The sequence below is a fragment of the Lethenteron reissneri genome, chromosome 12, assembly GCF_015708825.2.
Source record: "Lethenteron reissneri isolate LAM-NWPU_2019-01 chromosome 12, ASM1570882v1, whole genome shotgun sequence".
NCBI lineage: Eukaryota > Metazoa > Chordata > Hyperoartia > Petromyzontiformes > Petromyzontidae > Lethenteron > Lethenteron reissneri.
In genome coordinates, this window is record NC_083790.1 from 7,969,950 (window position 1) to 7,985,427 (window position 15,478).

General features: G+C 46.5%; 1 protein-coding gene across 1 annotated transcript in view; it reads right to left on the bottom strand.

The window, feature by feature from the left end:
- Nucleotides 1-616: 616 nt before the first annotated feature.
- The window catches only part of LOC133341849 (heparan sulfate 2-O-sulfotransferase 1-like), a 59,925-nt gene continuing 45,063 nt past the window's right edge, over nucleotides 617-15,478 (bottom strand). Inside the window, 6 exon segments of the mRNA XM_061550634.1 lie at nucleotides 617-3,768; nucleotides 4,281-4,438; nucleotides 6,340-6,437; nucleotides 11,082-11,220; nucleotides 12,317-12,368; nucleotides 12,371-12,401. Coding sequence (XP_061406618.1) covers nucleotides 3,542-3,768; nucleotides 4,281-4,438; nucleotides 6,340-6,437; nucleotides 11,082-11,220; nucleotides 12,317-12,368; nucleotides 12,371-12,401 — 705 coding nt within the window. The 3' untranslated portion in view covers nucleotides 617-3,541.

Genomic DNA, 15,478 nt, shown 5'->3' on the forward strand with positions numbered 1-15,478 from the left:
GAGGAGCTCCACGGAGGAGCTCACTGAGGAACTCACCGAGGAGCTCCACGGAGGAGCTCCACTGAGGAGCACACTGAGGAGCTCACCGAGGAGCTCACTGAGGAGCTTACGGAGGAGCTCCACGGAGGAGCTCCACGGAGGAGCTCACTGAGGAGCTCCACGGAGGAGCTCCACGGAGGAGCACACTGAGGAGCTCACCGAGGAGCTCACTGAGGAGCTTACGGAGGAGCTCCACGGAGGAGCTCACTGAGGAGATCCACGGAGGAGCTCCACGGAGGAGCTCAATGAGCTTACCGAGGAGCTTACGGAGGAGCTTACGGAGGAGCTCACTGAGCTCACTGAAGAACTCACCGAGGAGCTTACGGAGGAGCTCCACGGAGGAGCTCACTGAGGAGCTCACTGAGTTCACCGAGGAGCTCACTGAGGAACTCACCGAGGAGCTCCACTGAGGAGCTCACTGAGGAGCTCCACGGAGGAGCTCACTGAGCTCACCGAGGAGCTTCACGGAGGAGCACCACGGAGGAGCTCACCGAGGAGCTTACGGAGGAGCTCGCGGTGGGGAGAAGGCGCCGAACGTGCGACGCCTTGTTGGACGGAACAGGCGCCAACGACGGTAAAATATCACCACACTTCTTTATTTTATATACAAAACATGAAAAATAGAACATTTCATGTGATTTTACACCAAACCAACAACGGTAAACATCCAATAACTGTATTGTTATTATTTTGTTATTGTTAAACAGCGTGTTTCAAGATTAATTAAAAAAAGATTTTAATTCAATCACAATGGAAACCCACCACGACGAAGCAACTTTTAATGACGCGCACGTTTTTGTTTATGATGTTACTCATCATCAGACATTGCATACCCACTGATGGATGAAGGCTTCCCCCCACAACCTATGCCATCCCTCCAGTCCTGTGACGCCACAATCCGTCTTGCTCCCGCACAAGAGCTCATCGACTCACTCCCATCTCCCCAGTGATCAACCTGTTCAGTGTTTTTTTTTCCCTCTCTCTCCCTTGGCTGTCATTCCATCACTAGTCTCGTTGGGCCATCATCCATTCTCGTGGCGTATTTCCAGAGCCCACGTATCTTCGCTTAAGTTAAAATGACATCTCCCAAATTTGCTCTCGTTATCTGATCTATCTGCTTTTCTGTCTCTTGGTGCAATGCCCAATATCTCTTAATGATTTTCAGTCCGTAATATTTTCTTAGTTCTGATGCCTGCTCTAGCAGGTCGTATGAACCGATTGGCATGCGGCGGCCTTCATCCAGCAGGAGATTGACAAATGGCTGATGTTACTATTATTGTGTAAAATACGATTGAACATTTGCTTGAAAATTTGCAAAAATACAAACAGAATCAAATGAACGTTGACACAAAGATAAAACTGTTTTCAACATTGCGGGCCCATCATTAAAGTCTTAGATTAAATTAATGTTTTATACGTCGTAGTTATTGTAATTCACGTGGGGTTTTGCTGGCCATCGATTCACGCTTATATAACACGGACAAATTAAATTACAGCAAAATGAAGCTTACCTGAATCGTAGAAAATATCAGATCTTTTGACATCAAAATAAAAACAACTCTCTTTTTTTAAGACATTTTTTAAATTTAACTTTGTATATGGGCCAACAAATCGATGGCAGTTAGCGACCACCCGATTTCAGCCACTCTTCTGCGTTGACGAGGCATAGGATCGATCAAACGCCAGGAATTGTGCACTGGCACAGCGAGATTGGGCTGTGCACCGGTCTCTGCTCGTGTCTGTGTGGCACGGCAAATGTACTTGCCAAATCGACCGCGTAAAGGTTAACAGTCCAGTTCTCGACCATTATGTTATTCCAGCGGCATCTGCAGGTAAGGACACCGTTAAGATGTGCAAACTATTGGTAGCATCCATGAACCAGCAATGCAAGACACACACACACACTGTACCTCGGACCTAACTTAAAAACACGCAAGACTGAAAAGCATATATCACACGGAGCAGAAACTATTTGACAATAACAACTAGGGTACATTACAGCAAATAAGAAACGAAAGCGCAGTAGAATTGAAAGGAAGAAACCAGTGTTGCCCCATTTAGGCATTGAAACCAATTTGAATGAAAACAAAATTCAAACGCGCCCCCGTCGGCTTCTGGGACAAAAAGCAGGAACACAAAACAAAGTCACATTTCTTTTAATCTCGCAAATAGTAAAACAAAAAAAGGCTCACCCAATAGTTTTGCAACAGCTACATTATATATATACTCCTCGTTTTGTTGACATTTAATACAAAATTACGATGGGGTTTTTTTGTTTGTTATAAATTCACGAATGTTTCAAAAAGGCAATTATTCTTATGCTCAAATCTGCAGACAGTGCAGTACGATGTAATAACTTTGGATGAAAAATGACGATCGCTAAATTCCGTTTTTATTCTCGATGACCTTCACATTTCTTCACCCACAACAAAGCCGACCCGTAGAGAATGTTGTGGGTCAGGTGTTTTGCAAAAAAACACACAAAAAAAGAAAAAGCTTTGTTACTCTATTTCAGACCGTGAGATTCATAGATACAAAACATACACCACACACCATTTAAAACACTCTCATTTTCAAAACAGTGTTTTATCCAGTGAATTAATATTAATGGTATGATTTATATGCTCTTTTCATAAGAGTATTACCATACTCGCTAGATTTTTCATTAAGGAAATGTACACCACGCCAGCTGAGAATATATTTTGCGTGTGTGCGCGAGCGTCTCCCTGATAAAAAAAAAAACATTAAATTATCACAGCACACACACGCACATAAACATAATTCAAACTGTCGTCATGTATCCAACGTTGAGACATTTATTTCCAAAACAATAATAATGCGTCGTCTAAGAGTTATTATGCACGAGTGGTCCCGGACAGAAAACAAAAAACAAAACAACCCTTTGCTGCTGCTGCTGCTGCGTGCGCGTCCATTATTCAAAGAACAGTTTTTTTCCCCTCCACCGTTCTGCCGTCTGTTGCGTGCGGAGCAGAGCGCAGGCCCCGACTGCCCCCAATGCTCTCTTTTCTTTACCATTGATCTTGACATTTGCACGCACGTCCCTGGAAAACTTTACAATCCTTGAGTGGATTTTCCTCACAAGGGCGACGAAATGTCGCCTTTTAGGAGCCTTCGATTGTAGTGGTTGGGTAGCGGGCAGCCGAGTTGGCTACTGGTAGAGACAACAAAAGAAATAACCCCCACACAACTCAAAAGCAGGTGACCAAAAAAAATGAAAGAAACCAAAGCTCTCACATTTTAAAACAATTATCCAGAAACGATGCTGTGACTAAGTCTTCCATCTTCCAGTCGCTCGCCAAAATCACCCCCCCCCCCCCTTCTTCCTCCTCCTCCCTTCCTGTGCGGGACGCTTTAACCAGAGAGAACAGGGCTCCGTTGCGTCTTCTCTCGGAGACGCACGGTGCCGAGCCGAACATTTCCCGTTGCGGCCACGCACGGGGGACGGCACGGGGCTGGCCCTCCGCGACCCTCGCGGGCGCGGCTAGCTCTGCTTGGGGTAAATCTTCTCGTAAAAGTAGTTCTGGGCGAGGGGATAGAGCTCCCCGTCCTTCTCCCGCACAGTGTGCGCACGGATGAAGCTGAACTGCTCCAGCGCAAACTCGTAAAACTCGTGCTCCAGCTTCCACACCTCCGACTGCTGCAGCGTGTGCACTGCGTCTGCCGACGGCGCCTTCTTTTCCGCCGTCTTGCGCAGATGCGACTTTGTTCCTGGTGCAGCGCAGTGGGGGTTGGAGGGGGAGGGGATATCAGTTGGACTATCATCCTTCGGCGACAAACTAAAAACCATAACGCTATGGCAAATTTAGAACTAAACTATCATTTATTTGACCATGTAAGAGCCACCGAGCTGTATAGAGCTCTTCAAAAATGATAGTTCAAAGACGTGGCTTATCACGTGGAAATTGATAGCAGCCAACAACACTCTAAACGCATGTTTGTAAATGTGGAGGGAAAAAACTGAGGACCTGGAGAAAAATCCACGCGACCACGGGGAGAGAGACACGCAAACTCCAAATACACAGCAGCAGGCGTCAGGGTTGGGATCGAACCCACGACCTCCTGCATACCAGGCGAGGTAGTCAACATCTCGCCACCGTGGCGACATCTTAACTGCCCTCCGGTTGCGCTGTTTATGCGCGCGTCAATAAATAGTTAAGGAAAAAAAAAGCGATTCACGGGAAATAAAAGAGCGGGCGGGCAGGGGGGGAGGGGCGCAGTACCTTTCTTAAAAAGCTCCGTGGCTCCCTTGAAGAAGCGCGGCAGCACGGCCTCCAGGATGAGGATGAAGTCCTCCAGTTCCTCGGTGACCCCCACCAGGAGGTACTCGTTAACCAGGTTCAGCTTCGCCTGCTCCAGAGCCCAGCGGCTGCCCACCGTCCTGCGCATCCCAGACACGCGCGTGTTGCGTGTATGTAAGCTTGTTGAACTTCCTTAGCGCCGTACGTAGCCAACCGCGCTGACTGGAGGAGTGCGGTTGGTCGGCGAGGATGCGTCAGTGGCCGGGACGATCGCATAACATTTTTTTGTCACCGTATACATTTTTTTTATTTCTGTGTTTACGAGTACGGTATTTAATGCGATGGCGCTGTGAGTGACAGATTTGTGTAGAAAAGGCGCCACGCTTTTAAGCGAAAATAAAAATTTACTTGACGTGCGAGGGCACGCGTCGCTACCGTTGACGCGCACTCGTTCGCATGATAACAGGTAGGCGGGCATATAAGGTTGAGTCCACTTGAGGGATCATTTCTATTTACAACCGATGGTGTGAAAGGTCAGAAAATTGTATTTGTTACGTGTATTAATTATCTGTATTTTTACATGTTATTTAATATTTGATTTGTATTTTAGTTTAGGTAAAAAACATATTTGGAAATTTTAATTTAACATGCAATTATAATCATTGTCCCTTGGTTCGTTTCTCAATCCGCTTGTCCTGGTGAGGCTCGCGGGTGCAGCATGTCAAGTAGTTTTCCAGTCGATGGTGTGAAATGCCAGAAATTTTAATTAGTGCCCTGCAAAAGCATCCACAAACTGTGCACGAATACTCTCATCCATTGTTCGAAAAGTCAAGCTGAACCTTGTCAGTGAACACCCAGCGTAACGTATGCCCATAACTCAGCATTCCAAGAGGATGTATAATTGATGTTCATGCTGAATCATTGATAGAGGGAGACTTGCAGACTGTATAAGGTTTTATGGGGGCATCTGAAGAATCCAGTGGTCATTTCCTTGGCTCAGTGTCCACTGCTCTCCGGTAGCGAGATGGGATTTTTTATTGACTGGAATTTCGGCGGCCTTACGGGCCACCTTAGTCGAGCTCCTGCAGAAGGCTTCTTGGTGCTTTCGCCCCCACTGATGTCCTCTTCTCCCCCCCCCCCCCCCCAAATGTGTGCAGATACTACTGGCTCTATTGCATATAGGGTATGTAGGCATATGCCTACAAAATACATTAAAAACATGGGTGGGGGATGGGTGGCGGTCGACTATTGTTGTAAACCTGTTGGATCAATGTTTTACCCCCACATCTGGGGGAATGGGGGGGGGGGAGATCAACTTTATATAACTTTTTGATTTAGGCCTTCTGAAAGGCTCTCATAATTTAGTTGACGGACAAACGGACAAACCGCAACACCAGACTTTTATAATAGATATCATTTCTAGACAAGAGACGGGAGACTGGATTCAGCTCAGGAAAGCACAATGGGGGGGGGGGGGGGGGTTCTGCACTATGTACTTTGGCAACGACCCCAATTGCCTATTTGGGTGACTCGTATTAGGTGCGAAAGGCGGAGTGGCTTGGTGTTAAATCAACGACACGGGCACCGATGACACTATGGGTTTGAATTCCCGACATTGAAATTTAAGCGAGTTGGATAGCTTCAGCCCAGGTACAAATAAATGGCCAAATATGTGTTCGCAATCGGCTTTTTAATAAAATTTGGATCACCAAACTCTTATGGCTAGAATGTATCAATACACCAGATAACGGATAAGCGATGAAGCCCTGTACACGGATCACTAAGGAGTGCCATCTAGTGTTGGGTTGAGAATGACCTATTGACATGACCTCAAAAGTAGTTTTACAACTTCATCTTCCAGCGCCATTCCCGATAATGAGATGTTGCTGCTCTATTGACTTTAAGAAGGTAACATTTTTCCCAACGCAACAGTGCGCGCCTGCGTTATACGCACAACCGAGCTCAAATTCGTGACAGTTGAGGTACCAGTGAGCGTGCAAGGGTGCGAGTATGAATACATTGTTTGTGAAGTGGGACGCACCAGCACTCGGCGCTGTGGCCACAGAAGAATGGGATCTGCAGCCAGAGCTTCTCGGGGGCGCAGTCGACGCCCTTCTCTTGCACGCACTCGTCGAACGTCTGTGGGAGCGGGCACGAAACACCGACCGCGAGATATTGTTTGTTGTTGTAACTTTCTGTATGTATGCTGCACTTATTTTGCAGTGTACGTAGCCAACCGTGTTAACCGGAGGTGCGGGGGAAGGACAACAAACTAAACACAAAGCATTTCTGAAGAAATTTGTTTTCAATTTAGAGTTAAAAGTTCATAGATCCAGTGGATTCCTAATATCGGAAGGAAGAACATTCCAGACGGCCGCAGAAGTCACATATGAAAGTGGGTGATGCAGGGACCGTCTTTGTTCAATGGCTAGCCAAAAGACGCTTTGAGGACGACTGGGACTTTGCGCGATGATTTATGCTCCTTGACGAGATCATTTGTGGCAAGAACTTTGTGTGTAATGAGTGCGAACTTATGACCCGCCCCGACTGGACATCTGTAAAAAAGACGATGAATAAAAAATCTGATATCGCGAGCCAGGAACAAGCACCGCGAGAGACGCGTCGCGTCCGTGGGACAGCAGATGTGACGCTCCCACACCCGCAGCACCTCTCCCATCTCCTCCCCACACCACCGCCGCTACCCTCCAAGCGAAGCGCGCTCCCCACAGGCTCGCTCGTCGCTGATGACGAGCTCGTCGAGATGAATGCTCAAATTTGGGTCACCGTGTCACCTGGGGCTGGATGTCCGCAGCGTGAGAAATGTAAAGTCAACTAAGAAAAATCTGGCACTGCTTTCAATTCGGTCTGAAAAAGGGGGCACACGTTTTTACGCAAGTGCCGTTAAGGCGCCGCTGCCCTTAAAATAACATCGGGGTGTTTTTTACCCCCTCTCTTTCTCAAGAGAATGCCCTTCGAGGGAAGGTTATACAAGAGAACGTGTTATTTTATGCATTTGAAATCGACGAATCGTGGATGTGTGACGCACGTGCCAGGACTGGGGTCCACTGGGACAAAGCGTTGTAAGTGCTCCCACAGGGCTATTACATTTTCACCCATTAGGTTAATCCAGCTAATAATGGGACACATGTTGACCAAACAAGTAAACACATCATTACGTGTGCAAAGGCAGCCAGCCACCCTTGGGCACCGGGCCCCAGGAGCACAATAGTGAGGCAGCTTAGCAACATTATTTAAATGAGAAGACCAACAGGACAAAAGCACCACACAATTTAGTTTTCCGGTCTTAGGTTTTTAGCCATTGATTTTTTGTTGCTGATGAGACCCAACCAAACACTGCACGCTGGGGGCCCTTTCAGAAGAGTCATGTTGCAGTCTTTTGCATATTCCACACGGAGGGGGGGGGGGGCATGGAAAAATCCTGGTTCATAAATAGTACCAAAATAGTGGCATGAGCTAATTTTCTTTTTCATTTGCTTTGAATTACATCGCTTTTTCTTTAATAATTTGGGCAATAAATCTGAAAGTTTTTTTTCTCTTCCCCCAACTTTTTTTTTTAACACAACAACGTTCGTTAAAGTTCTTAATGAACTCCACGAGATGAGAAACGAGGTTTAAAACATCGGCACGGGAAAACGTCGCGTTAGCAAAGACGACGACGACGCGCGTACACAGACATCACACGCGGCTTGGCACCCTCATGCAAACAACCACCGTCACACTCCTCTCCCTTCGTCCCCCAATCTTCATTAAGAAGCTTCCACGAGGTCTCATTACTCCCGTGGGTTAAATTTCGACCCGCGGATCAACCGTTTTTAGACAGCAGCTGTCAAATAAAGCTTCCCAACGACCAATCGGAAGTGGGTTGCATGCCTCAGCAGTATAACGTCATCCTTTGCAATTCTCCCCAATTGGTAATGCAGCCCAGTTACAGTCTCATTCTTACGTCACCAAGTTAAGCCTATTGACACCCGACATCGGTGTTTAATCTGCTTAATGCCAGTATCCACTCACTTTGGTTTCTATAAGACTCAGAAAATCGCTCGCAACATGTATTGGACAGTGTGTGTGTGATAAGCATTGACGTCTGAACTGTCCCATCAATGCGCCAGGGCCTGGAGATAATACGAAACATTGTAGACACTTTCTGAACGCTGCGAATGCATTCAGAAATCTGACAAGACTGCAAGGTGCCACTTAATTTTGGAGGCGACCTTTTTCTAAACTGTGGATAACTTCGATAATTGTTTTTTTACCCATTTATCTGGCAACAAAACTGACACATTTTTTACGAGGAGTCATGTTTGCATAGACCACAATACCTGCAGTCATAATGCAAACAGAAAACATAACTCTGATAATGTATGCACTGTCCTTGAAGTTGATTGGTCCACACCAGAGACAGCTTTCCTTAGAGCCTAGTCTCACGTCGGTTGGACCAGATGACGCACAACTCAAAGACAATGCACCATCAGAGTATGAGAGCTCGGGGTAAGCATTTACACCATTGGTACCTCATACATGCACGAGACCTCCATCGAAAGATGGATTATTTGTATCAATGGGCTCCTCGTAAAAAAAATGTGTCAGTTTTGTTGCCAGATAAAAGGGTAAAAAACCAATTATCATATTTTTTTTACTGGCAAATGAGGTACCAATGGTGTGGACAACTTCATCAATAAAAATAGAGCCCCATTTGTGCAAACCTTCATACAGGATAATTTGGCAGAGACAATCTGGAAAGAGGCTTGACAAGGCGGGAGAGATGCCAACGCTGTATGTCTGAACACTGCTTCAGACTAGCTGGACAGCTTGCACCCCTCTTGTGTATGCAATGAATCGATATAGTAATTTTACATTTAGTTTGACAACCGATGACAATAGCACTACGTTAGTATCATATTGTGTCTTCCTATGGGACCGTCTTTCAGAACTATAGCTCTTAACAGCAAGATTTTTTAAGTAGTGGGGTAAATATTCTGTAACCTACATTGTCTTGAAAACCGTTGAAGACACAGAGGTTATAAAATATTAAATTAAACCATTTTCTCAGACCTATAAATAAGCTAGAAACCACAATGGAACTGGCCTTGGCCTTGATGGGCCCTGGCAAGATGCAAAATATAAAAACTGCAGAAGTAACAAACACATTGTGTGCTTTCATCCGGAATGTCCTCGTATCATTTTGTCAAAGCCGCATGACTACAAATTGGACAAAGACGGGAATTGACCCGGAATGCAGCTCTGAGCTGATACCAAACAAAGTGTGTGAAATATATTTTATTGTATTGTTCACGAATGCTCACTTGGGTGTTTTATTGCACTCACTTTATTTTAATTCACAAGTGAAATACACCTTTACATTCTCGTCTTTTGTGTTTGACGCACGAGACCTCCATCGAAAGATGGATTATTAGTATCAATGGGCTCTCGGTCGCTTATGAATGAAAGCAATTGGTGGATCGATTATCAGATGACCCACTCGATGCCAATCAATGACCTTGTTTATGAAATGGTATGAGAGCCCAATTTAAACAAGCCCCCCCCTGCTCCTAGTTTAAAAAACAAGAGGAACGATTCACATTTGTAAAATTCATTGCAGATACCAGGCAAAATAAATCTATATAAAAAATAACAATGCCAATTCAATAATCACACTAGACAATAAAAAAAATAGCTTTTTTCGTTTAGTTTGTCCTTGCCCCGCACCTCGGATGAGCATGGTTGGCTACGTGCGGTGCGAAAGAAGTTCAACATACATGCATAAAAGAAACATAATTGCACAAGTAACAAAGCACTATCTAAAATTACATTTTAAAGAAACAACCAACAAATTGAAGCAGCCAATTGGGAAAATAGCAATTTGCAATCCTTCGCTAATCCATTGCTGGATTAAGTTATCTCCATTACGTCCCAGCAACGAGGGTTTGTTCGGCCAGATCACTTGCCAGTGACGTTAGCCGTGGCGAGGAATTGAACTCGGGTAACCAGGTTCACAGCAAAGTGCACGAAACATTGCACCACCACTCCGCCGGCCCCTTAATCGCCATCTCAACGAAATGAGGATACCCTGTGCGGATGAGTTTGCTATAGTTGCCCCATTATTAAAGCGTTAAGTTCTCCACAGGAAAGGTTTCACACCTTTGCCTTCTCTGAGCCCCAGGCTTGTAATTAATAACATATTAATGCTATAAAAGAAGGGCTTTAATCGTGCCAAGAAACCAGAGCGTCTGTAAAAAAGCACATTTACGAGATGATAATGCTCACAGGTCTGCACAGACTATAAACTAAACGATTTTTTCATTTTAGCAGGTAAGGCCCACTGAACTGTATAGCTCTTTTTCAGAAGCGATCTGGCCACAAAAGTGATAGCTCAACGAAGTGGCGTATCATGTGGAAATTTATAGCAGCCAAATACTCGAAAAGCATGTTTCTAAAACCGGAGGACCCGGAGAAAAAAAACATGCAAACTCCAAATATACAGCCGTAAGGGTCGGGATCAAACCCACGACCTCCTGTACAGCAGGCGAGGTAGTTAACATCTCGCCACCGTGGAATGTTTATCAGCTCGCCTTGATGACCCCACTTTAATGAACCCACTTTGGGTTTATCAAGGCAGGTTGATGAACCCACTTTTCTGTACGACCACCTCCCGCAATCACCATTTTTTGAGGGACTCGTCAAATCTACGCGGTCGACCAACCCCTTCGCCCTCCAAGGTGCGCGTGGGCCACTCCACTGCCGCGTGAACCCAAGCCGGAGTACCTTCTTGTCCCCTTGCTTGCGCCTCCGCAGGCTGGGCCGATAGTTGTCCCCGAAGCGCAGGAAGTAGTAGTAGGACACGAGGCGCTCGATGGGGTCGCGCACCACGTTTACGTAGATGGGCTTTCTGTAGGCGCCGAACCTGGGGGTGTGGGGAACGACACCACTCCGCTGACTCGCGGCCTTCACGATAACACGGCCGAGTGGGCAGGGAAACTTGCTTCGTGGCATTTCTCGACTGGAAGAGGTCACCTCGTCACATCCAGAAGCCTCGCTTTGTTTCTCTGCACCATTCTTGCCTGCGGTGGCAGTCGGTGCCGGGGCGGGACGACGATTAAGTTGACAATAATGAATATGGATCGATGCTCACACCAACAATCGTTATGATACTCATCAGTCTCTATGTCTAGGCATCGCATGGTTTTGTTGGTAGACTACAAATATTCCTATCTTCCCAACTTCTGTCTTCATAAATCTCAGGTGCAGTCCTCTCTCTCTCTCTCTCCCAAGGCCTCCAAGGCACCTCAGTTTCACCCCTTCCTAACTCTGTCTCTTCTTCCCTGCGTTCATAATTGAGGGGACCACCTGGGTAATCGAGTTTTCATCCATCTGCCACACGTGACCATACCCACTAAAGTGCAACTCTCTTCCATCCTATCGAGTGTTCACTCTCCGTGATGTTCCAAATATGTTTGTTCCTCACGAGATGTAATCAATTTTTTCTCACCAGGCTTGTAAGAAACTAAATTTCAACTGCATACATTTTATTTTCCTCCTAAACCTCCCATAGTCCCACAAAACTTGCATGAAATATAGTAAGGTTTGTCACGTAAACAGAACATGCCAATTCGTTACTAGTACAGCACACCGGTGTGTTGGAGAGTAAATCCACAACATTAGCAATTTTAGCACAACATTTCGCCAGTAATTACAATGGGCATCATCAGGCGGCAGCCAGATTTGCAGGTTAAAATCCTCCTGTCGCGAAAGCCTACGTGTTAAACAGTTGTTAAGATATTCAAACACCAAAAGATACCTTTTGCAAGGCATGATGTCTGCATTAACCACACGTATTTGTGGCAAAACATGAAAACAAACCTGCTTTATTGCCGGATATGGTAAAACCTATTCTTATTGTCCCATAATTTTTTTAGACTAGCAAAAACACCCCACGGATATGACAGCAATGTTACACTCAAGAGAAGCGCGAGCGAGCGGATGGAGACACTCCGACTCACTTGCTGAAATCAACGAACGCCAAGTGTCCATGATAAAATCCCGGCTTCATTCCTTCCACACCGTTACGTTCTTTACAAACCTCGCCTTAAAAAGAAAACAATGACAACAAGAAACAAACAATCGGGTCAAGAGTACTAAACAAATAAAAGGTAGCAGTCACCAGCTATATGAAACAGATTGTGCAACACTTTGTATTTATGTGCAGCTCCCTAGTTGGCTTGTGCATGCGTGTTCATGCATGCGTGCAAGTAATATCTTTCAGTGTGGGCATGTGCATCCGTGCGTGCATCTGTGTATCTTGCGTGCATACGTGTGTGCGAAGCGCACAGTGTTTAGCGCATTGCTCTACGAACCCGGCGACCCGAGTTTGATTCTTGCTCACGACCAATAATGGTGGCAAGTATCCTAACCGGTTCTGGGCCTCCCCTAGGTCGACTCGGACTCAAATGGTACAGTGTGTAAAACATCAGCACTGAAGAAACAAAAGCGGCCAGGCATGGAGTGGTGACTACACCACCCCCACTTTTGTGCCGTGCCAGCCTTAACCAGTGCTCGCTTATAGCACTCGCTTCAAGAGCTCTGGTAAAGGCTGTATGGGGGACATTTGTCTTCATGTGCACGTGTGTATTATTATGCATTGGATGCTGGATGCAATTACCAGCGAAACGTCGTACTACTCAAAAAATTGTAAATGTTGTGGTTTCACGCTTCTACACACACCGGTGGGCTAAAGCAGTGAACTATTTTTCTTTTGTCAACGTGACAATTTTTACTGATTGGCCGTGTCGGGTGGTGGAGGGTTACAACACATTTATAAATAACGCGATCTAAACCCAAAAACGTTGATTATGAATAATATTGGTCGTGAAAGCCTACGTGTTAAACTGAGCTGTGCTACTTTGGTTCGGCAAGAACACTGCGCTAACGACACAGGTTCACCTCCTAGCCGTGTCCATCGCCAGCGCCACTTGACATCTGAACACGGGCTGGGCCTCCCCTAGGTACACTGAGGCCTAAAGGTGACTACTTGTTAAAAATGGGTTTACGAACATTACATTTTAGGATACAAAAGGTGGCTGTGCGCGTGTGTGTGCTGCTGCTGCTGCCGCCCACACCCTTCCCTGTGCGTGCTACTGCGCTCGCAAAGAACACACGTTTATTATTGACGGTCAAACTAGGCTAAGCGAGGCATCGATGTCTCGTACGTGATTGCATATGCAAAGGAAACGTACGCAGCACGAAGTATCCTGCATTTTTGCACAATCCTCCCTGCATCCTATTTGAAATTACTATGCTGCACACGGTAGCGGAGCGCAGTTAAAGTTTCTGGTTCCGCTAGCACGCGTCCCTGTGGTCCCGCGCACGAGAGAGGCAGCGCGCAGGTTCGGCCATCCTCTCTCGCACAACGCGTCCATCGCCTCGCTCTCCTCCTCCGCGCAGAAATCCCTTCTCCTGGCGCCAACTGGCGAATTAAAACCCGCTCGAGCACGGCGGCGCCAATTTAACGAGCTTATGTTCGCGGATGTGGCCGTCGGCGTCGTGAGCATGACAGGGGAGGTGGGGGGGGAGGGGCCTCCGGGTGCGACAGGCAGCCAGGCGAGGCACCACCCGAGAACAAGGAGGCTCGGCAATGCGTGCCGAGTTCCCCCTTGTACCAGGCGGCACATCCAGCTCGGCTCATAACCATCCGTTTCGTTGGACGAGGAAGACGGCCAAAGGGAAGGTTGGAGAGTCTTTGGATGACGTTGCGTCGGGTTTGGCTATGAACTCCGGACGTTGACAACAGGTGCGCTCTCACCGCACGTACGACTGCAATCGACGCTGAAGCGCGTTCGCGAGGTACGAGGGGATGCTTCCCGTGTGGTCACATGCCGTTAACTTTGACAAATTATAGCAAATAATTCCTGCGCGTTACGACCAGTGCTACACGGTGGAATTAAACAAATTGGTAAAGAGAGCCCGAGATAAAAAAAAAATACATAACCCATAATCCTTGTCCACGTTTCTAAAGTTACGGCAGAACATTTGGGTAATGACCATTGACAGTTTCCCCATCAAGCTGCCGTCGCTGGGGTTGTGGTCTCCATACACACGGTTAGCCGAAATTACACCGGAGGTGGCCCATTAAGGGCCTCCATGGTCGTTGCAAGCAGGTGGCCGCCTTACAACAGCGGTGCTCAATCCTTGTTTTACTGTTTAACGGTATGTTTTTAATTGACTATTTGGCATCAACACTGGCTGAGTTTAAGCTAACAGCGTGATGCATGGCTTAACAAGCCATGCCACGAGCTTGCAGGAGCCAGGCACTCATCGTTTCTGAACTGAAGAATTTATTTTGGGGATTCCACTCCCCCCCCCTACACCGCCAACCTTTGAATTGACAAAGTCCGTGCGAGCACATGCTGCTGCTACCTGCTTTTAAGACGACTTGGGGCTGCGGTAGCAGAAGCCGTAATTCAGCGGGGGGGGGGGGGGGAAGGATGGATTTACCGCATTGGCATCGTGCTCATGACACGTCATCCCATCCTGACGGGGGACGGCGGCGAGACATCAATTGAAGCGTCGCTCGTGTCGCCGGCCTAAATGTGCAGTGCGCGACGCACCACGAATTTTGCGCACATCGACCCGGAGAGGTGACCTATCGCCAGTAAACTAATTATTTGGAGACACTGCATTGGCAGCGTTGCACAAAGCACAAGTAACAAAACGCACTCAACACGTTCTTCGATAACGCTGCGGCCTTGATCGGAAAACATATCCAAAAGGCGATGTTTTGGGCGATGGTCCTTCTATTAACATATTAGGAGCACATGAATAAGGGCTGTTGCCCGAAACGTTACCTATTATATACTTTTACAATTAAGGCAGTGTCGTTGACGAATGACCACCGATGTTTTGAACAGCCTCAATAAAAGTGCAGCAGTCAAAAGCAACGCATTGCGTGGCAAGAAATTAGCGGCCACTTTAGCAGCGAGCACGATTATTCTATATTGTGCTTTTGTTTTTAGACCTCACTGTCAGAATTAAAGACTTAGATATTTTCTACGACAGCTGGTCTGTTTCTTACTGTATGCCATGAGAAATGTAATTACATTCTTTTGTTTACCATCTTGATAAGCGACAATTTATTTTAATAGAAATGCAAATACCTACTACGATAA